Genomic DNA, 22,982 nt, shown 5'->3' with positions numbered 1-22,982 from the left:
ACAAGGTAGTGAGTGATTTTAAAAGGTAGATGAGGAGTCTTTTTTCTCTATTATTTCTATAATAATGAAATTATGGTTGTCCATCTGCTCTTTTTACCTTTGAGGGAGGGTTTAGTCCCAGCTTATTTTGTTGATGATAATTAGAGTTTCACGTCACTGACCATCTGGAACAGGACATGTGAGCACTGGGAAACTAACCAAACTTGCTATTAGCAGGAACTTTAAAAGAGCTTCTTTCCCAGAATAGAGGAAATCCCACATAAAATGTTTATATCCTTGCTTAATAAAACTTCTTTTCTTTTTCCTCCATGAGCTTTACTGTACAGACCAGTGTTATGCTCAAATCAGAGGAAAAAATGCTGTTGAATTTCTGTAATGCTTGTTAAAGCTGGAATTTCGGTATGAAAATGGGCACTCAGAACGGAATGTTTTCAGGAGTTCTCACTCCTCGATGTTTTTCATATTTCAGTATTTCATATCCCTTTTTCCAGTATTAATGTCATATTAAAATGTTACTTAGATCTAGTTAATATATGCTAAAGGTCTTCTTACTCTCGGTGGTGCTGGGTCTGTCTGAGCTGGAGTTCATTTCCCCCCAGCAGCCCTCACAGAGCTGTGCTTTGTACTGGGAGCTGGAAAGGTGTTGATAACTCAGCAGTGTTTTGGCTGCAGCTGAGCAGCACTGGCACAGCATCAGTGCTTTCTCTCCAGCATCCCAATGGTAGGAGGTGGGCAAAGCCTTGGGAGAGGACATAGCCAGGACAACTGACCCAAACTGACCAAAGGTATATTCCATACCATACGATGAGGTTAATAATCAAAGCTAAGAGAAGGGAGGAAGGGGCAGATAAATGTTACTGCATTTATCTTCCGGAGCAACTGCTACACGTGCTTGGCTGGGCATCACCCACCAATGGGAAGCAGAGAATAAAACTTTTGTTTTCCTTTGCTTTCACACACAGCTTTTAGTTTATTAATGTGCCTTTATCTTCACTCCTGAGCCTTTTTCCATCTCATTTTCTTTCCCCCCCCACCCCACCCTGCAGAGGAGGGAGTGATGGAGTGGCTGGGTGGACACCTGTCATCCAGCCAGGGTCAGCCCACTACAGTTCTCTAATTGGCACTGCTTTATCTATGCAATTTATTTGAATAGGCAGCCTTCAGTGGCAGACTGCTAAGCTAGAGTAGATTTCAGTGAGCAGTGTTATGGAGATTGCCCTCAGGGATTTATGAAGATATAGGTTAGCTCAAATCAGCTGGGAATGTCTGTACTTGTCAGACCCAATCAAATCAGAGTAGCTGCAGGTATCTCTGTCCACTTATACACAAACAGATACATAAGTTTTAAGTCCAGAATTAAGAATGTTGCTTGCAGTCCTTGCAAATCACACCTAAGTGGAAATTATTTAGCTACACTTTCCCTACAAATGACCAAACTGGCATCAAAGCTTCTTCATTTCAAAGATTTCTATTGGGAACTCTTCGGAACTGAACTACACCCTGGTTCGAGTCAGCCTGGTTTTTGAGCTCTTCCAGATGTTTTTTCTTATCCAGATAACCTACCTCTAGTGAATGAGACAGATTTTTCCTGAGAGCAAGATAATTACATACAGAGTCTAATTTTACTTACAGAGACAACTCCCTTTCAGTTTAAAATGATAGTATTGATATTATTTCCCTTGAAGTACTCCAAAAGAAAGCTCATTTCATCCTCTCTGGATGAAATACTGCATGTAAGAGTCTGCCTGGCTCTTGCAATAAAACAACATACAGTTCATGTCTCCTGGCAGAGAAGACAAAGGAGGAGTGTGTGTCAGAAAGGTGAGGGAGACCTTTCCACCATTTCATTTGCAGGGTAGCCACCAATACCTACTCCCTGCCCAAATCCTTCCCAGAAATACAGTATTGGAGAGCACAGCTGTCTCAAAGAGACGAGAGTTTGTCACAACAGGATACTCCACAAAAAATCTGTTATTCTTTGGCAATAAGGTTATGATTACATGAAGGAAGAACCCATTCCTACTGTGGGAGAATGGACTATTTCCTGTGGCTACCCAGGAACACCAGGAAAGACTGATGTGTCTTGTGATCCCTCTGTGAACCCCTCCAGAACTTTGTGCTACAGTTCAATTTGAATTTCATCATTCTGACCTGCTCTAAGCCTTTTTTTTTTACCAACAGTATCAGGCAAACTGCTTCCTGCTGCAAGCCTTTATCTTTTAAGACTCAAATCCTTAAGCTACTGAGGCTGTTAAAACTGACATAACACACCATGAAAATATTTTGCATGTGCATATGTGCAAATAATTTTTTTTTTCTTTGTGCATGGGGAACGGTCCATAAAGCACATCAAAATAATGCAAATGTTATCAAAAATTCAAAAATTCAAAAATTACATAATGCCCAAAAATTTTCATATCTTTCAAAGGAGGAATTGAGAGGTACCTTTTGTAAACATTTTAATCAAATGTAATTTTTAAGTTTCTTTTTTCATACACAGAAACCCCCCACTCTCCATACCCAAGACATCATTTCAGTGTGCATTTCACCTTTTGGACTAGGAACTTTAGTGGTTTCAGGATATATTTTTGTCACTTGAGCAAAGAGAATAATTGATAACTGTAGCACCAGCTGCCTTCCCTCAGTGCCAGGCACAGCAGGAGTGACTGCAAACCTCTAGTTACTGCACTTTGCAGCTACTTAAATGCTGAGACTCAGCAAATTTCTATTCTTAGAATCTATTCCAGTGGTTACAGAGCTCCACTCTCTCCTTGTCTCCACTTGCTTTTGTACTGGTCTCGATCTCATTCCTTCTCTCTCCTTTATCTTTTCACAAGACAATGGTCACCTTCCCCATCTCTCTCTACCCATTTCCCTGAGCTGCATGACCTACTCCACCACTTCTGTTGCACTCACCAGTGCCTAGGTCTCCCATCAGAGATAGAAAGAAATTATTTCTAGAGATAATCTAGGACTGTAAATTCCAACATCCTTCATACCCTAAAGCCAAGAGAGAGCCTGACTTCACTTCTGGTGCAAGCACCTCTTCACTATCCTTCTTACTACGTTGTGACAAACAGAGGAGATAACGAGGACAAGAGGGGTGATGTGATGGTCAGCTCTGAAGGCTGGGGACAGCAGCTGGCTGAGTCTGGGGACCAGCAGTTGCAGGGAAAAAACACATATTTAAGTTTTAGATGGTACATGCCTAAAAAAATGAGATCTTGGAAGATTTTTAGTTGATGAAGTTTATCAGATCTCCACTGAGATTTGTCAACTAAACATTTCAGAAACCTTTAAAAATTTGCATAATTTTGTCACATTTTCACAAGGGCGAAAGATATGTAGGAAACAGATGGGTAATTTCCTCTTTCCTCCCCTTAGAAATGACAAGTCTGAATTTCAAAGTGGTACAGTGAGAAAGCTTTGTAATTATGTTGCTGTAAGGTTTCTGTCCAAGATAAGCACAAAGGTATTTTCTCTACACTGGCTCTACAGAATGCCAATTTAGAGGGGAAAAAAATAAAAATGACAAGAAAAAAAAAAATCTTCATGGAAATTACAAATGCAACGTGGCCATGATGTCTCAATGGTAGCATTTTGGCAAAGTCACGAGCCGTGACAGAGACAGGAAAGACTCAGGGCAGCACTTGCGCAAGTGGCCCTGAGAGAGCTCATTGTGACAGAGCTGGTTCATTTCTGCTGTTTTTAGGGCAATGGGACTTATGAGCATTCCCTGTAAAGACCATTGTACCAAGGAAAGACATCCAGTCTTTTTATCAGTTTGCTCTTAATGTGTTTGGAACTCTGATGTTCCCTAACTAATTGTTAATTATAATGATCTACATATTCTGAATGTAATATACATGTGTATGTTATTTGGATTCCTAATGAAATTTCAGCACGTTTCTGGGGAGTCATAGTAACACTAGAATTTGGATTTTGAAAAGGAATGTTTAAATATGATTAAAACTTTGAACAAAGTAGTATCCCAATAATACACTGATAAAACTGATATTCACATTTTTCCCTTAGTAATTTCTCCATTACAAAATCTCGCAAAAGTGATATAATTTTCAGACTTTAAAGCATTTTCATTTTGTATCCCCATTCACTTCATGTTTACTTTATTTTCACTTAAAAGAAATCAAACAGTTCTTTCTTTCCACATTGTTCTACTGATCTGTAGCAAGCACAGCCAGAAGCAATAGTGAGAGAAATGAGAATAATAGAGTGCCTAGCAGGCTGCTGTTCCCTGCCTCAAACACACTGGGAGAGGGTTACAGCTAGATGAAAATATTCCTGAAGAAAATTTCAGCCTCCTGAGCCATTTAACAGTGTACATCTTCTTTATTACAGTATTTTTATTCCTAGAGAGTAAGGTTAAAGGTATTTCCAAACTCTCATTATAGGATGTTCACAGTTTTATATTTTATTTCTAGCATTAGCAGGACTTAGTCCATAGCTTGGAGAGTATTTTCATTGTGCACTGTTAGAGTGAATGCAAAAGTTTCTGAGGTAAGACTCCTACGTTCCAATAATTATGAGGGTTATGAAGCTAGGCAGAATTATTTTCCTCTTATTAATAGCTGTGTTTAAGTCTCATAGAACTTCCTGTCTAGGGAAAGTATTTATTTTTAAACTAAGTGGTGGAAATTAATGTGTTATACCACACGTTTGTCCATAAATCAATGGAGTCTTTACAAAGCCAGAAGGAAAAATTGTCTGTTTGGCTGCCTATCATTTCTGTGTGATTTTTCACAGTGCATGGGATAGGCCAATAGCATATACCTTAATTTTAACAAAGGAAGATGTTCCTTAACTCTTTCAATCTTGGCAGTGAGGAATAATTCACGATCAGCTGGCAGTTGTGTCCAAAAGCCTTAGCATGTGTCCTTATGAATAATGAATTCTTATCAAAGCAAAAACTCTCATCCAGTATATTTGGTATTAGGTATCTTTGATCGAGTGGTTTACGTTTAGGAAATTAGGGTGGGTAGGATTTTATTATCCAGATTATTTTGAAGATTCCCATTAACTTTTAGATTTTCTTCAAGTGGCATTTGTTTATGTAGCAAGGCTTAAAGGTGACTTATCATTTGAAACTCCTGCACAAAGGATAAAAAAAAATACAGTCTTCCAATTATTTTGAGTAAAATATCCCCAAAGATGGAAGTCAGAGATACAGAATGAGTATATATTTCTGTGTGTTTTCTTGTTTTCTCTTCTTGCTGTAATCCTTAAGGATAAAAAGAATGTTTTACTATGCTGATTGCTTTAGAATTTGGGACTGAAATTCTATCCACATCAAGTTCCCTGCCTAAGTGGTGATTCCCTCTCTTTGTTTAATTTTACCATGAGTGAAGTTCAGTAATCCTCCAGATTGCCAAGAGGCATTGGCAGGTGTCATAATCAGCACTGACTTAACGCTTGAGCAAACCAATTTCCGCAAGGTTCAGCGGCCCCGTCTCTGTTCTCTGCAGCCCCAAGCTGCTGAAATGAACCCCCGAGGCTGTGGAGAGCCAGCTACAGTTTCAAAGGGCTTCAGACAGAGCAGCTTTTGCAGCTCCAAGGCAAGGAGAAAAGGTACAAGACGGATGCAAAGCCACCTCTCAGCCCATGCGCCATCCTGCCCGAGTCCCATTCCCTGTCAGACTGCGCAGGCTGCCTCTGAACACCTCTCTGCTCATGCTTTGAGCTATTGCTTTTCAGTCAGCATTTACCAGAGGTAAAGCTCGCTTTCAAATAAGTCTGGACCTATTCTTCTATCACCATCTCAGAAATTCTATCTTTAAATTTTTTTTTCCCAAAAGAGACTTAAATGGACTATTTACCTTCCCAGCACAGTGGATTTTTCCAGTGGATAACTATTAGTACATGTATTGGGACTTGTTGGATTATGCTTTCTTTATAGACCACTGTCCAGTAATTTTGTTTTAATGTTCTAACATTAAAGGTATAACAGCTTAAAGAACTTCAGGCTATAGAGTGATAAGGTAGGAAGCAATAGGTAATATTGCAATTTTAGGATTTCTACCATAGCTGGTATTTTTCTTTTTGTTAAGATGTGAAAAATAAAATGTTAGCATATTAGCAGAAAGGTAAATGAGGAGAGCTTGAGGCCCCCCTTTTTCCTACTGGAATATTACTACCACTCTCTATGCAAGGCTGACCAGCTTTTCTAGCAAATGAAATGCCTCTTTCTAAGGTGAAATTTCATTCTGTTTATTTGCTATATTTGGATCACGAACAGAGACTTACAATTCAGAATATGTCTAAATCCCCATCCTCAACTCCATTATCTCAAGAAAACAAAACATGTAACATGTTTTGTTTCTGACATTATTACTGCCAACACTAGATCATGCAATTCACATCTGGATTTATTTTAGACTTTCTCATAACAACAGCTGCATTCCTTGTCTTCAGTTGGATACATTTTTAAAAACTAAAATTGCCCTGGCAACAGCTGCAGCCATTTATTATAAAGCAATAGAAGTGGAACTAATATTTGTGAGAGAAGCTTTGTTATCAGGATAGTATTCATTCAGACAATGCCCGAGTCATTTTTCCCTAGCTGTTCCATTTTTTAAAAGAAAAATATAGAAAATATTTTCAATAATGAAATTCAGGTGGAATTGAACAGCTCAGGAGATTAAAAAGATTTTCTTCTTTAGATTACTGGCTCAACTCAAATCCAGATTAGCAAGAGGCAGAAATTATCAGCTGTTTGGTGGGCACGTGGAAAAATCAATAGTGGTATGGAGCTCTGAAAATCCTGTTCCCATAGCAGCTATGTTCTCAACTGCAGCGCAGAAACAGACAACTGAGAACACAGGGTGTGTCTTTATTGGGGGAAAAAATTATGTGACCCATCCTTGAGGCGTGCTAATGACTATTGCAAGGAAAAACTCCATAGGCAGCTTGCAGTGCTAACACAAAACAGTTCCAAAAGAATTGTCCTGCCCTTCCTATCCCTTGCACTGTACTGTGTTACCTGACAGAAGAGAACTGTTTTCCTGGGTAAAATGTGGCTAAAGAGGGATGTTTGGCACCAGCCTCAAGGTTATGTTGTTCCAAGTCAGGACTGAGGTAGGGTCATCTAATGTATGGTCTGGCCACATTAGAAATCATGTGAACCATTTTGTTTGCATCTATTGACAATATTTCTTGGAGCATTAATCCTTTAAAAAAAATATATATCTCTAAGAATCTGGGGAGGAGATAGACAAATTGTACTCCAGATATTAAAAAGCTATATGAAATGCAGATTTTTCTTATTTAACCCCCTTCTGACTATGAAAGAATCTGTTTTGCATGCACAGACTATACAGGGATGACATACCACATACCAAGGATTATTATAAAGTCTTAGGCAGAGCTGGGAAGAACACTGAAATAGAAAAAACTCTGGACAGACTTTCATACTACTTCCACTCTAATTTTTGTGGGATTCAGTGTACCTTATATTTATCAATTACATCCAGCATCAGGCCCCCCAGTGTACTGCTCTGTTCAGAGGTTCCTAAAGATGCTGAAGTTCAGTGAAGGCAGTAGACTAGGGGCTCTTTTCTTAATCTCTGACAGAACACATGCTGGAAGTGATGAAGCCCAAGGCTGTTGATAGGCCAGAAATTTGGCACAGCCCCATAGTATTGGCAGTAGAGCATCCATCTCCTCTAGGATATAGTAATTTAAACACAAACAGTAGCTTAAAAATCTCTTAAAAGACAAAGAGTACCCATACATACTAAGCTCTAGGTTTGTTGCAAAAAATTATCATACAGTCTGACTTCATTAAATTACTTTTGTGTCATGGACAATTTATTTCAGGGAGGTAACAGAAGAAAAACAGAAGAAAAAACAAAATTACACCTTGTGCCTGAGAAAAATCTATGAAAGCATAGAATTCATACATTCTATTTTTATAATGAGATCTGATAGAATATATGACTGGTAGAATAAAAAACTGGCATTTGGTAGAAATCACAAAGATAGTTTTCTTTTTCCTGCTTTCTCAACCTTTCAATTCTTTGTAGCATATTCCCAGCAGCATGGTTCCAATTCTGTCCTTCCTCTTCAACATTCCTAGGTAAGCTTTACACACCCTGTTACACTTCAAGCAGGGCAGTTACATGGGACAGCCGAGGCTTGGCAGACCAGTGGTGAGAATGGGGTCCTTTCCTGTCCCACCAACAAGAGAGAGACAGTGAGCAAAGAGTCTGTTTTCATCGAGGTGAGGCAGACTGGGCACTTAGAGCTTCCTCTCACTGTCTCTGGGAGTACTGAGCTGTGTACTCAATTCGGAACGTCATCTGTGAAAAGACAGGGGTTGCACCACCCTTGAACGCATCAGTCTCAGGATTTTCATAAGCAGAGGTCACAGAAGAAAAAGGTCCTTTGAATATTAAATAAGAACCTGCTGTATATGTTCTTCCATTCATCAGTTTAGCAGTCTGATATTGCCCCTCACTCCTTTGTTCACATTCATTCAAGGGGATTTCAGAGAAGACTACAGTATATTGTAGTACTGTTTAACTGGCTAAATCTCAGGGACAAGTTGGTTTAAATGCTGGAGGAGGGTGAAGTGAGTAGGACTATGCATTTGTGAAGGATAAGAAGCAGCTGTCATTTCAAAGGAAATGTTGCTATTCATCCCTGGGTATGTCACAGTGCACACAGGTCGAGTGGGTTCTCCTGCAGTGTTATGACAATGACTCAAATCCTAAATGAAGGGAATACTATCAGCATAAAATATACATCATTTTCTGTTGTTTCAATCTTAAACTGCTCCTGAACAAAATCATGGGCTCTGTGATTCTAAGAAAATTATTATTTAATAAAGGTTTAGTGGAAACTGTTTCCATTTAAGCTCTGCTAGTTGCCCATAAGAGCAAAGGATTCTTCATGGCTAACCAAGCTGCTTAAAACCTTCCTTGAAGCGTTTAGGTCATATCCTGCTTTTTTTGTAACACCAGTGTACATCTAGAACAACTGCACTGAATCAGTGGAGTTACTTCAGATACTCATCACTGTAAGGGTAATTTGAGGCAGTTTCTCCTCTAGAGCAGGATAACAGTAAATCACAGTGATTTCCTGGTAATCTGCTGCAGCGTTGTAATGCTCCAAGCAGGCAACTATCAGCCTGCATCATTTTATCAACAGGCAGGTGGAGTTCAATGGACATAGATAAATGCATAATTTGTTTGCAGGAGTGAAGTCACTGTAAAAGACAAGGGTAGTTGAAAGGTTTTGTTACCTCATCCTTGAGTTACCCCAAAAATTTTAGTAAAAGAAGGGGGGTTAAATTAAGACTACCAGTTCTTCCAGTAATCACCTTCCCTACCCCTTAAGGATACATCAGTCAGTGTCTTGTGAATGTGCTCTGCTGTTTTATTCTTTGCACTCTGTTTGTAGAGTAAATGAAGTCCCACAGTATCACATTTTGCCACTTTTGTGCAAATAAACCTGAGGCGTAGATCAAATTAGGCCTCCAGGAACACATTAAACTCTTTCCTATGCTGACAGAACACTTGCAGTTGCACATTAACTCAATTTTTGACTTTCAAGAGAGATATATCATTTTCACAGAAAATCCTTATTCCAGGGTCTCATCTCCCTGTGCTAATGAGAAGAACTGTCACATAAAGGGAAGGTTGTGTAAATGCTCCTGATAAATATTTTTCAGCTCTTTTCTAAGTAACTTTGGAGACTAGTGGCTCTCAAGTAAAAAATTGAAAGATAACACAAAGGTGAAGAATGCTATAATGAAGAAGAATAATGTAAAGCTAGTAGGAGATAGAGATGTAGCTGTATATGAAGAAAAGTGCTGCCCACTATTATCAGAGAAATACAGATCTTTAGATCATGTTACACGTTTGGCTGGTGGGTCTAGAAGTGCAAGAGCTGGGACTGGACGATAGCTCCCAGCTCGGGTGGCAGGGGTAGGGAGGCAAAAAGATGGCTCATGGACCAACATTAGCAAGAGTGTTAACACATACAGCACATCTAATTCCGCTTATGGCACAATTAGCATCATGCAGCAGATTTGGTTTAAATAACACAGAAAACTATTTCATTTTTCCTTCCAGATATTGACTGAAGAATTTGTTCCTTGTTCATTGTTTCTTGTTATCTCAGAGGGTTGATGGTTTGTGACTTTTACAATCATGTTTTCTTTGCAGAAAAAATGCATATTTTTTACAGTAAACTCTTCTACCTTGCAAGTTCTATTTTGCATAAGCATAAGTGATTACAGAGAGATTCAAGGCAGGGGAGAAGTCCAGCCCTTTGTATTAATACAATCATAATTTATTTATACATTTATCTCTTCCTTGCTGGTTGATTCTTTGTTTCTACTTTCTTAGCACTATGTGCATCTTCCCGGTTGCTGAAGCCACTAAAAAGCCTAACTGGGAGGACAGACTTCAAGCTGCTCTAGATACACACAGGCCTTTCCTCTTCATGCAAGGTTTAAAAAGAATGGGAATTTAACAGTGAGTTGGATTACAGTTCTGACATCCAACGAGAAAGGATCATATCTGCAGGCACAGGAATATGTAAATTATGTGCCTTTTGATATCATCAGCTCGTAAGTAAGGACAGTCAGACACATAACACAGAATGCAGCACATGTCACAGATGACCCACTATCAGCCATCTGTTTTCTGCTGATGTGCTTCATTCCTCACAAAGATATGGGACAGGAAAGAGTTGTCACTGTGACTGTGATATTTCCAAATAGATTTATGAAAATTAGACAATTAGACTCAATAGCAGTCATTTGAGAATGAAACATTCCTATGCCGAGCCTCGGAGATACACAAACATATTTTACTGTTAAAGCCTTAGTTTTCTTTTACATAGATTTTAAGCCCATGTTGCTGTTCATCAGAATGTCTTTCTGTCAAAGATAAAAACAGGTTGGAACAAGGTAATGAGAAGCTAAGGTACTTGTACAGATGACAGTGCACACCATTTCTCAGATGCGCTGGGGTAGAGAAGCTCCACACCAGATCAGAGATGATGTTAGACTTGAAATTGCTCTGCCTGCAGGCCCATTAGGTCATTACTTATTGTCAAAACTATCATCCCATGTCTTCTTTCTACGAGTCTGTAGTGACTGCAGCCCTGTGGTGAGCAAGTTCTGAGCAGGATCAGAAGGATGCAGGGTGTCCAGCACCTCTGTCAGCAGGAACTTGCAGAGTTTTTTCTGGGCACCAGGGAAGCTGAGTTCAACCCCATCCAGGTGGGTGAGATACCAGGTCCTTTTATGGCAAAGGTGGTGAAATTTTAGGGCAAGAATGGGATCACCAGGATAGATGATTTCCAAGGTTCCCTAAGGAGGTAGAACAGACTTGCTAAGGATAATAGGTTGGGAGACAGAGAAGGATGGAGAATGACAGATTTTCTGCAGTCCCTGATGTTTGGGGGTAGATGAGAACCAAGTCTGCATTAGGGAAAGTCTACCTAGAACAATACAAACTATTTGTTGTTTTCTCTGACAAGCTGCTGCTGTGTGTCAGCTCAGGCCTGGACACAGAAGAAAACTGAAAAGAGTTACAGTGTAAAAACAACAAAAGCTCATATACAACAACAGTAAGTGTTAGCTTAGTTTAAAGTAATCAAGATAAAATGTCCTCTAGTATTTTAGAAATTCTGGAAAAGCCTACAAAGGAACAAAGTATGGTCAGAAAACAGAGGAAGAAAATAAGCCATGACACAGAGAAAAAGAAACAGAGTGTAAACCCAGATAGAAAATATTTTCTAAAACAACTGCTAGACCTTTTTCTAGAAGTAAAAACAATAATACTAGTAGCAGTGTGATGAAACCAGGCTATAAGTGGAATAAAAACCATGATGTGCTGTGTTGCCAAGAATAAAATTTTGGGTATCCATAATGAAGGTTCAAATGCTGGCCACTTGGGCAGTAATTCAACTACCAGTACCTTTTTCTTTTTCAGTTCTTATATAAAGATCTATGTAAACAGAAATCTTAATATCTATATTTCTGCAAAGTCTCTGTTTCAGGAACCTTAAACTTCTAAAAGTTTGCAAATATTGCCAGGAATTAATTCCGTGGAGACAGATTCCTTTATACAGAAGGATGTACAAAAGACTCCTCTGTGTTCTTTTAATGTACTGATCACTCTTTTAACACATCTGAAAAATACAATAAGTTTGTTTGTTGTTTGAAATTTTTGTCTAGAAGATCTCCATACATTTGCTTCAAAACTGTTAAAATTGACTACTTCTGCTATTCCTTAAGCCTTCCTGCTCCGGGTGTGTCTCTTCTTTGCCTTAACTGCCTGCAAAGCTTCTCTGCTTCATACGTGCTTTTACTGGCTTGGCACAGTCACATCCCAAACTTCATTTGTTTTTATCTTTATAGTTCATCTACTTGCTCTTCCTGTGTGAAATCTTTTGTGAGGAAGCCTAAGAAGGCTCTACCAGCCTACGACTTGCCAAGAGAAGGTGTGGGTGTCTGGTGCCATGCATGGGGTTTTACTTCTGGCTTCTAGTTCAAGCACATATTGTGGGTAAATTACAGCTCTGACTTTTCGGCTGTCTTCCAACACTCTTAGGAAAAGTATACAGTCAAAAATTGTGTGGGAACAGAAATTGTTTGGTTCAATCCACTTCTCTGAAAGATCCAAGTTTTCAAACATGCTGTAGTGACCTACCTTTTTCTGTATAATTATAATCTCAGGAAAAATAACCTTCTTTCTCTCTTAAAAACAACCTTGAACTCTAGAATACTTTTTTCTGGCCTGTTTTATTTTTCTTAATTAGCAGCTGATGAAATCACCGTGTCGTGCTATAATTATTTATCACCTGAGGGAGATCCCACTTTATTCAATGAAGGTATTTTAGGGAACATCTGACCTTCCTGTATTTTCAGGTATTTTTTTCTTTTCTTCACGTTGTTCCTGATTGTCTTCTGGGCAGTATTACATGGCACGTGACGAAGTGGCAAGGAGAAAGAAGGGCACCTGGCTAAAGGAAGCCATTTGGCTTAGCCGGTGGAACGAATGTTCCTCTCCAGAGCTGTTTATTTTCATGTTGGTCAAATAGACAGGAGGAAGACAGGAATAAAACAGTCTGTTTACTGGTTATTTCTAATAACTGACTCTACATAATTCTATTAGAAACTTCCTGCTGTTTGCACACATTTTCCTTCTGATGCTTGAATGTATTTTCTTCAGCATAATGTGTTTTCCTAAAATTCATCCAATACAGGTGTTGCATCACTTTGTCTAATATCAAAACAGAGAGTCTTTATGTTGTTCTGCTAGTTAAAGCTGACTAATATCTCTTTATTTAGAGATATTGCCACATTAGCCCTCTGTACATCAGGTTTGGATAGAAACAAAAGTAGGATACAAGATTTAACCCCAACAACATATTTTTCCTCAAAAAATTTGCATGAATTACTGAAAAATATCTGCTGTAATGCTAAATGTTTTCCATTTTATTTCTTTTTTCCAAGGAAAATACATTGTGCTGTACTCACAGGCTGTGAAAACTAACAGGAAGACAAAGATCTTATGAATAAATGAGATTTTGCTTAAGAATAACTGAAGATGCAAAAAGTACTCAATTAAGATGTAACTGGAAACATGACTGGATGCCTTCTATTGCAACAGCGCTTCTGTCATGCAGACCTTTAGTATTAGATCCCTATGAAGTGTGTAGAAAGAGTTTGTCATGCTGAGCTTTCATCCTAAAGTGATCTTAACAGATGAGGGGAGGGAAGTGTAATGATTAGCATGGTACTACTGACACAGACTGTTAATCCTTCATCCACTTCAAGCAAAAGCTACCACCCTAACTTGCAATATATTGTATAAATAAGTATTGCCTATATTTCCTTTTTTGAAAGCTGTGAAAGCACTTGACCCTGTCCAATGTTGTTTGCTCAAGGAAACACAGAAGACATGGAAATAAAAAGAGATCTGTTAAATAGCTTTCTAATATAGAAAGTGCTGGCTAATCCTTATAAGAACCAGCCAAGAAGTGAAGTATTATTCCTGACTCCAACCAGAGGAGAGGCAGAGGTTACCAAGCTCACATACAGACAGGTGACTGTGACATACATATATTGAGCATTCAGTGAGGAGCCAAAAAAAAATCTCTAATTCCTATCCCTGCACTCTTTCTCATTATGGGTGGCAAATAAAGCAGGCCTTCGCCATTAAATCTGTTCATTTATCAGTCTCTGAAAACAGTTCTCTACTGCACTTACTTTGAGGACTCCCTTAATCCACCTCTGATACAAATTTACAAAAATAAACTCTTTTTTCTTCTTCTTCTTAAACTAGTTCAGCGTTTAGAAAGCCTCTGAAAACTAAACACAGTTTAAAATTTAGTATCAAACTCTCCCACACTTCTTATTAAAGAATTGCAATCAGCCCCTCTGTACAAAGAGCAGATAGCAAAGACAACAGGTCATGCCAGCAGGCCTCTTGAATTGCTCTCCAAGGAAAAGGAAGAAGAGTAGAGGCACTATAATTTTAATTATGGTTCTTTCCAGTGTTAAACTTTGCAGTTGTGTTTTTAGGTCAAATAATTAGTTTGGGAGGAAGTACTGGAATAAACAGGATAAAATCCCATTCTGTAAAATTGCAGCTTATCTAGGAAAACTGCCAGGTAAATCAGTGTGTATTTTGGATGCTTGAAAGGATTAAATGTTAGTGCTAAAAAGAAACATATCCAGAAAAATAAATAGCTCTAGTACAGAATAAAGCAAAATGAAAAGTAGATGTAGATATTCTTTGAGCTGCATGGAAACAGGAGTTCAGTAGAAAGATTTAGACCTGAAACTATGGTTAGCATAATGAGCATATGTTGTGATATGGTGCTTTTAAAAAATCATGGGGGGCACACTGAGTAGAAAAATTTCTCAGTGAGAATGAGTCACTTCATATTTGTTCCTGAATTAACTACATTAAGAATATCATGCTTTTTTCTAGTTTTCTTCATACCTGAAACCTGTTGGTAGATTGGAGGGCAAACTGTAACCCTAACCAGTCTAAATAGAGTCAACTTTTCTTGCCCTAAGATTGACATACTCAATAAAAAGCCATTTACTGACTATAGGTTACATTTGACTAATACATTTTCACTCCATGTCAAGACCTTTTCTGTTACTGAGCATCCCTACCATGGTCAGATACCCATCATTCTAATAGAACCATTTTCCTTGATTTTAGGACCTCTTTGAATTCACCACTCAATGCAGGCCACAGCACCACTGGCACAAAAGATCATTTCCTGATTTATAATTCACTAAGTGAAACAGACCAGCAGCTGCAGACTGTGTACTTGGCTGGGACAAACATCAAAGAACCAAGTGGCTGCTTTGCTGTCAAGACACACCTACAAGCTTTTAGGCAGGAGAAACAAAGAATTATAACTGATCCCCTGGTCTAAGAAAGTCACCCTTGAAAAAGGACTGAAAATTTAGACAGCAACATGTTGCTGATCTGCTACCAGTATTTTGTGTCCTCGTATCAACAGCACTTTCCACTACAAATCATCTCACTAATTTTGTGGTGGTGCTAATCAGCGTAACTGGAGAGAACAGATTTTAGTCCTCATGTAGTGCATGAGCATTCACCCCTCATATCTGTGGTGCTCCACCAAATGCCTTGAGAATCCTTGTGCCGTTTTTGCAGACTGAAGGCATCAGAACTGTTTTCACGTGTTCATGTTATTTCAATGCAACTGTTTAGAAAATCCTTTATACAGAACTTCGACTTTAAGCCTTATCTCCAAATGAAGAACATCAGGCTGCAAGGATCACATTCTTAATATCCAAAAGCTTAAAATATTCACAACTTTTTAAAAATTCTAAATTTTTAATTCTTAAAATACCAATTGTTTTCCAGCAATCCAGGGTTCATTCTGGAATCCAGTGCCAAGCTCAGCACATTTTCTTTGACAAGAATCATGAAAGTACTCAAAGCAAGAGAACATAAAGATCTAAAATGTTGCTTAATTATTTTGTGAGGCTTAGAGCTATTTTCTATCAGCTAAATATAACTCTTCAACAAGAAAAAAATACATATGTACATGGAGTTACTGGTGTTCTGGGTAATAACTGACTCGTGGCAAATAACAACTGAGACGCTCAAAGAATTATTTAGTGCACAGCCCCTTGGCTTTGGTGGCATCCTTTCCCATTCCAAAATGCTTGTGGCGGCTGCACTCTGGGGTGGGATACAGGAGATCACCTTGGACAAATGCAGCAGTTTCTTTCTGAGGGACAACATCCATTCTGTCCACAAGGTTTCCTATTGCTGAGCTCTTGCTACAGCTCCAGCTCTGGTTATGAAGGGTTGCACCAGGAAAGGAAATACTTGGTGGTTTGTAATAAAATTGCTGCTGCACGTGTGGTACCTGCTGTGATTTGTGTCACCCATTTGAACCTCAGCCACAGAGATGCACTTTTTATCAAAGATATTTGCAAATATGTACTGCTCTGAGGACATATGGCCAATAAATAATTCAAAGTTATCTATCTTCCCTGCAGTTTTCTTATCCACCTACCACCTTTTAATGTTGTGTTGGCCTGGAAACAATATTGTTTATGGCACTTCTAATATAAAAGTGTTATTGACTGGCAGTAGACTATTTCCAGTGTGATACCATGAAAATAAATTGGCTCTCCCTAGTCTCCATCTGTTTTGCTCTCATCTGCTGTTATCCCAGAGAAGTCTTGTTTTGCATTTTGCGTGCCTAAAACTGTTCATTTTCAATTATTGATTCCAAAATTGTTACAATGTGATTGAATTTGTTATTCCTTTTTCTCTCTCCCTCCCTCACCCCTTTGTTTTCTTTTCAGCTCTATATCCATTTACAGTCCTAAGGAGAATCCTAATGCTTTTGATGCTGCTGCTTTCTTCCAGTCAGTGGGAAATTTTCTGGGGATCTTTGCTGGATCATTTGCCATGGGATCCTCTTATGCTGTTGTCACAGCTTTAATATCCTTTATGGTTTGTTTTCAGGGAGCAAATCTATATATGTTGGAAACAATATGCAATATCTGAGACTGACCATCTTTAGTTTGAGCCTGATGCCTTTCGCTCTAGGCTCAAGTGGTTGCAAACAAACAGACAAATCATAAATTGACAGGAAGTCTAATTTGTCTGAATCTACAAATTTCTTTTTTACATTTAACTTTAGGCAGGACTCTGGCCTTTATGATTCTATTTGTAAATAATTGCATTTTATAGAAGGTGTTTTGAAGTATTTTGAGGCTAAAACATGAATTTATTAAGTACAGCAACTTATTTATGAACTCCAGGCTAGCAGCAGTTACACAAAAATACAAGGGAAACACTACACTGTGCCAGTGTGACTGAAAAGTCCATCAGTTTAACCAAGCTGGAAGTGAAAGGTCTGTCTGTTGCCCTGCATTTTTCTTGTGTTTTACAGTTCATATAAAATGCTACTGTAGAAAGATCAGTGATTTTGATCTTTCTTGCTTTCACACAAATATAAACAAATGCCAGTTTGTTTATAACACTGGACAAAATTACTTCGTTTTCCTTTTTTCTGGGAAAAAGAATGCAACCAACTAAGTATTAATTCAGCCTCCACAAAAGTACTTAAAATAGCTGACTTTAAAATCTGTTCTGGATTTTCCTCCTTGAGAAAAGTTAGAAGCTGTGCAGTTTTTCCCAAATTCAAAACGTATAGATGAGTATGGTGGGGAAGCTTGCTTTCTTTCATCCTTTATCAGACCTGGGCTAATTTTAGCCTACAAAACAGCTGGGTTTTTATTTTTCCTTAGTAATCTTTTAGCACTTGACAAAATTTACAAAGCTGTGTGAGTTTCCTATGTTGGAGACAGGTCTGTTTTTCCTCCTATCCTGGAGTGCCTTCTTATCAGCAGAAGCTGCTGGGCTTACAGGTAAGTGTTGCAATTAACTGACTAAAAGCAGTTTTATAATATGCCTCTAGTGTGGGTAAAAGGCCTGGTTTATTTTAGGCATGACATCATATATAAAGCTTCTAAAAGCCTGTTGCTATATTGAAGATTGTTTCATCTTTAAGAACAAATCTGTAGTGACATTGAATTGTCTTCCAGACAAAGACATAATAGATCAGGCTCAAGTCCTCACTCTTTCTTCCCTGCATTATCCCATCCCTATTAGTTCTTCTATTAATCCCCCTATTTTCTGGCCAGCTATGGGACCAAAGATAACAGTAAGTACAAGGAAGGAAATAGGCAGTACCATGTGATTACCAGAAACTGTGTGCTCCTCTGCACACACTGCGTGTCCTGGGCCCTTCTCATTTTTCACAATTATCAATAATTGAGACCAATTATCAATAATAAACAGTGAACAGGGGCCAGTGGGTGGTATCTACCTCTGCATTTAGGAAAAAAAGTCATCTTTTACAGTGCACCTACATGTACATCTTTGGCACAGCCATGTCCCAGTGACAGGTAGGAAGATGTGTTATCTGATTGTTTTTTCATTAATGCCAGGAAAAAAATTGTGCAATCACAGTCAATTATGTACCCAGGGCCTCCATTAAAGTGTACACAGATGTTTAGGCAAAAATTGTAAATGGATATAGTTTACCTCTACAGCAACCTATTGTACAGTGTGATTCAAAAGAACAAAGTTTGTATGACCTTGATTGTTTTTAATGCTCTGGAGGTTGTCACCCCTGAAATCTAGTGCTCTACTTCGTGTCAGGGAAAATCAGGAGAAGAAAAATGCTTAATGGAGTGGTAATGCCCACCATGCTGGCTTGTTTGCAAAATTGTTCAAAGCCTTTTGAAGGCAACAGTTATATTTTTACTGAGTTCTCTGGAGCAATCATGTTACTTTTTTAATAGCAGCCACACAATCAAACTATTTCTGAATGGGTATTAACATCCTCATCTTCTGGCATCTTTCTCTTACTAATTATACAACTTTTCATGCTGTTTACTGCCAAATTCTTCAGGCCAATGAATAAAAACAGTGTCACATGAACTGAACAAAAGGGTGGTATTTCATTACATCAAGAAAATCAGATAACAGGTTGAATTAAAGTCCATTTTGTCTCTTAACAGCTCTGTACTGGTTTGGGTGTTAATTTTCTTCACAGTAGCTAATGTGGTGCTGGAAACAGCATTGTTAATTCAGGGATATTTCAGGTATCACTGAGAAGCACTTACACAGAGCCAAGGGATTTCCTGCTCCTCACCCCACTCCACCAGCAAAGGGGCTGAGGGCGCAGGAGAAGCTGTGAGGGGATGCAGCCAGGACAGCTGATCCCAGCTGACCCATTCCAGAGCAAGAGAAGCTGGAGGAAGAAGGTTTCTCACTCATAACCTTGTCATTCTCCCCCTCACCCCACTGGGGGGAGGGAGTGAGCAGCTGGGGGAGTCCGAGCTGCTGCCTGGGGTTAGACTCAACAAGCTCTTAAAAATGTGGCATGAATACTGCAGAAAAACAGAAGCAAAGAAGGATTATTGTTGATCACTTGCCTCCTACTGGAGGTACTGATTTCTTAACCCAGTGACTTCCAAGTAAGGACTGTTTTAAAACGCATTCCTCACAGAGCATAAGGATGCTATGTTTCAGCAACTGAGCAATTGATCATACACTACACAGAAAAAGTAGATTTGTAGAGGAAACACTAATGTCTTTCAGAGCCTCAGGTGCTGCACCAAAGGTAATTTCCATTTCTCAGGCATAGGAACAGACTGTATGTCCAGACAAAAATAATTGGCATATGTCTTTTTTGCATACTGCAAATGAGATGATAGACAGCAGAGTCTCTCCTGGTAGTTACCCTGAAGAGTGTTTCATTGCTCTTTTCTGCTGTAATATATAAAATATCTGAAATAAAAGACTTAATTATTGAACACCACAGATGGTGGTAGTAGCCGTGGTAAGGAATTTTAAATGGACAGAGGCAGACACAAAGGAAGAGATTGGAACCAAAGTTTCAATTTAAGGGAAAAAATAGCAAATTGTTGGGAAATATAACTAATTCTTATCAAAAAAGGAACTGATGGAGGAAAGACAATTAATTCACCAACACATATATCCTAATAAAAATTACCAAGCCCTTTTAGGTCTGTCACTAGCATTTTTTCATGAGTATTTATTCATGGATTCTGAGTTTCAGGTGGAAATTTTTTAATTACACTGTTGTGAGAAGGCAAAGTTTAGTCTTGAAACTTTTACTGGTTAAATCTTTGTCACTTAGTTTCTGTAAAAGGCTTTTGTCAGAAGATGTTGTTATGGAAAAAATCACTGAGCCTTTCTTGTGGCTTCAGAAGTTCAAAGCTGTGTTTTATAAATGCATTTACTTTATTAGTACTGTGCTGACATTACCCTTTAGTTGTCTGGCTTAACCAGTTTTGATGTTGCTTTCATCTTGTCTCAATTTCCTCTGAAATAGTTTCAACTCCCCTCCTTTCAAAATATTATTTTAAACTCCCAGTTCAGCAGGAGAAATACTCTATGGTTAAGACATTTTCAACTGACTTTGGTTCAGCTGTGATTTCTCGTACCTGTGCTAAGGAAACCTGTGCAAAATGCAGTTGTGTGCAGTCCCCACACAGGTGGGTTACACACAAAGCCCCTGTTGCAAAAGGCAGGGGGGGGCCAGGAAAAGTCAGTCATCCTTCAGGACACAGCCAACTCTTAACCCACACTCCACCACTTCCAGTCTTTTCCAGCTTTCTTGCTTTGCCCTTTGTCTGTCTCAAAGCATGGACATTCTGGTTTTACAATCAACTGTGCCTGTTCTTGAAAGCAGCTGTGAGAATCCAGAGAGCCTCACTCCAGCAATGGCACAGCTGCACCACTGCATTCAATGGACCACACTCCTAGTTTGAACTCTCTGAATTCAGCTGACACGCTTCAAAAATTAACTTGTTCCATTAGACATTTATGCCTATATTCATCTTCATATTCCTTGGATATTGTGTTTTCTCTGTTCATTCCTTCTAAATGAACTTCAAAGGATTAACACTAGATATCAGTACTTCCCTGTAGCTATTAAGTAATGTAATTGCAAAATAATTTTAGTCTTATAATGCTTTCCACAGCAGTCCTTCAATCATTCTGAGCTTTTTGAAGTGTAATATTGAAGTATTTCATAATTTAGAAATAATGGGCTATACTGGCTTTTTAGTGGGTAAAGTAGGTGGTAGGGTTCACTTGTTTAGCTTGCAGATTTTTAAAATAAAATTTAAATGGAGAGTATTACAGGTCAGTATTTTAGAGAATATTTCATTCCTCTGCCTCAAGATATCCCATGATATATAACACACAATATATGGGCCTGACTCTGGTTGAAAAATGGATGTGATCAAAACAGCAAATCAAAATAAAAATCTGGGGTGACTACACAATTATTGTTATACTGGGAACTGGAAATTATAAATTAATGTTATGGTTATTAATCTTATAGCTATATCATCAAGCTGTGACATATGCATGATAAATTGATTCTTATACAGTAAAATCTAATTTATGCATTTTCTCATTTGCCCTGAAGTATATCATTCCTGACTGCTGAGCAAAGTTGTAATAACAGAATACTAGAGTAAGATTAGTGGTAATAGAGTTGTTTTCATTTGCAAACTTCATTACATAGTATTTACTTAGTAGGCTATGAAAAAAAAAACATAAAAATTTAAATTAAACACTTGTTGAAATAAATGAGGAAAGTACATCTAGCATTTATTAATTGCTTGTTCTCTTGTTTTATAATGAACAAAATTTTCTAAATTTTAAATGATCACTCAGTCTGGGGAAGGTTCCATGATGAACATGGGCATTTAATGGTCATCTCAGTTAGACCTTCTCTATCTACAGCTGTTGGAAGTGAGTAGATATTCAAATAAAAAGAGATTAATTTACCTGCAGAAGTACACTCAAGCATATGTATGGGAATTGGCTTGCATGTATGTGTTCAACTGATGCATCTTCAAAGTCACATAGGGACTCAGAGTAAAGGCATCAAAATTGCAGCCAAACACCTCTGATTTTTACACAGTAAAGACCTGCATTATGAAGACAAAAAAGACAATAGACCTTGAAAGAAAAAATTGTTGGAGAGCATCATTTTTGTTCCTTTACTGGTTTTCAGAGCCCTTTGATTTCTGATCATTATAAATGGAAATCTTGTGATAATAAATTACTGCTGCTTCCTCACCTTCAGCAATCCTTGTCTGAACATTTTGTGATGTGCCTGCCTTTGTGACACCTGCCTTCTTATTCAGGGGCTCACAGACTCTATCAAGCAGGAAAGCTTTTCCTCCTTTTCCTCCAAAAATAAATAAGCAGCATACTATGAATGAGGTACCTAGGATGAGTCTAAAGATCTGGTCCCTCGCTGGGGCAATTTTGTGCTACCTTCGTATTTAGGACATAGCAAGAGTAAATGTCACCAACTTCCATTTTCTTTAATACTGCTGACAAAGTGCATTTATCCTCATGCTGTTCAGTTCTCCTATCTGTTTGCTGCGATTTGTCTACAATCCGTCATCTACCTCACTGCTTTTTTAAAATGCTGTGACCAGTACTTCTTGTGACACTCCCAGAAGGGATCTACTAAAACATTTCTATCTTCAGTACCGAGCACTGTGAGCCCAAGGCAGTTTGGTGCCTGATGGGCTTTAGTTCACTGAGCTGACATTATTCTACACAAGGAAGATATTCTGGGCTTTAAATTCTAAACTGTGTGGTTTTCCTTTCTTTATTCATTAGTAATGTGCCATGCTGTGTCATACAGAGTAGGAAAACTCCTGCCAGTAAGGAGGGAGAAGGGATACCTTGGCTTCCAGGTCAAAAGGAAAGAGACCACAACTCTTGTAAGCTCTAGTTCTGCCACTCTCAGGAGCACAGGATGAAATCTAAGCCTAATTAAGAAAACAGGCTCTTCATAGGTAAGAAGAAGGCACTTGCACTGCTGTGCAGAGATAGATGACAATGAGCTTGTCTGCTGCAAATCCCTTA

General features: G+C 38.5%; 1 protein-coding gene across 1 annotated transcript in view; it reads left to right on the top strand.

The window, feature by feature from the left end:
* The window catches only part of SLC9A9 (solute carrier family 9 member A9), a gene marked incomplete at both ends in the record, with an annotated part of 176,634 nt that overhangs the window by 52,142 nt on the left and 101,510 nt on the right, over nt 1-22,982 (top strand). The window contains 2 exons of the mRNA XM_082287798.1: nt 16,847-16,982; nt 17,809-17,917. Of these exons, the coding sequence (XP_082143924.1) occupies nt 16,847-16,982; nt 17,809-17,917 (245 nt within the window). The remainder of the gene's footprint in view (nt 1-16,846; nt 16,983-17,808; nt 17,918-22,982) is intronic.

The sequence above is a fragment of the Coloeus monedula genome, assembly GCF_965178545.1.
Source record: "Coloeus monedula genome assembly, chromosome: 10".
Taxonomy (NCBI): domain Eukaryota; kingdom Metazoa; phylum Chordata; class Aves; order Passeriformes; family Corvidae; genus Coloeus; species Coloeus monedula.
Note: the sequence above shows the minus strand (reverse complement) of the source record. Positions and strands in the feature narration are given on the sequence as shown.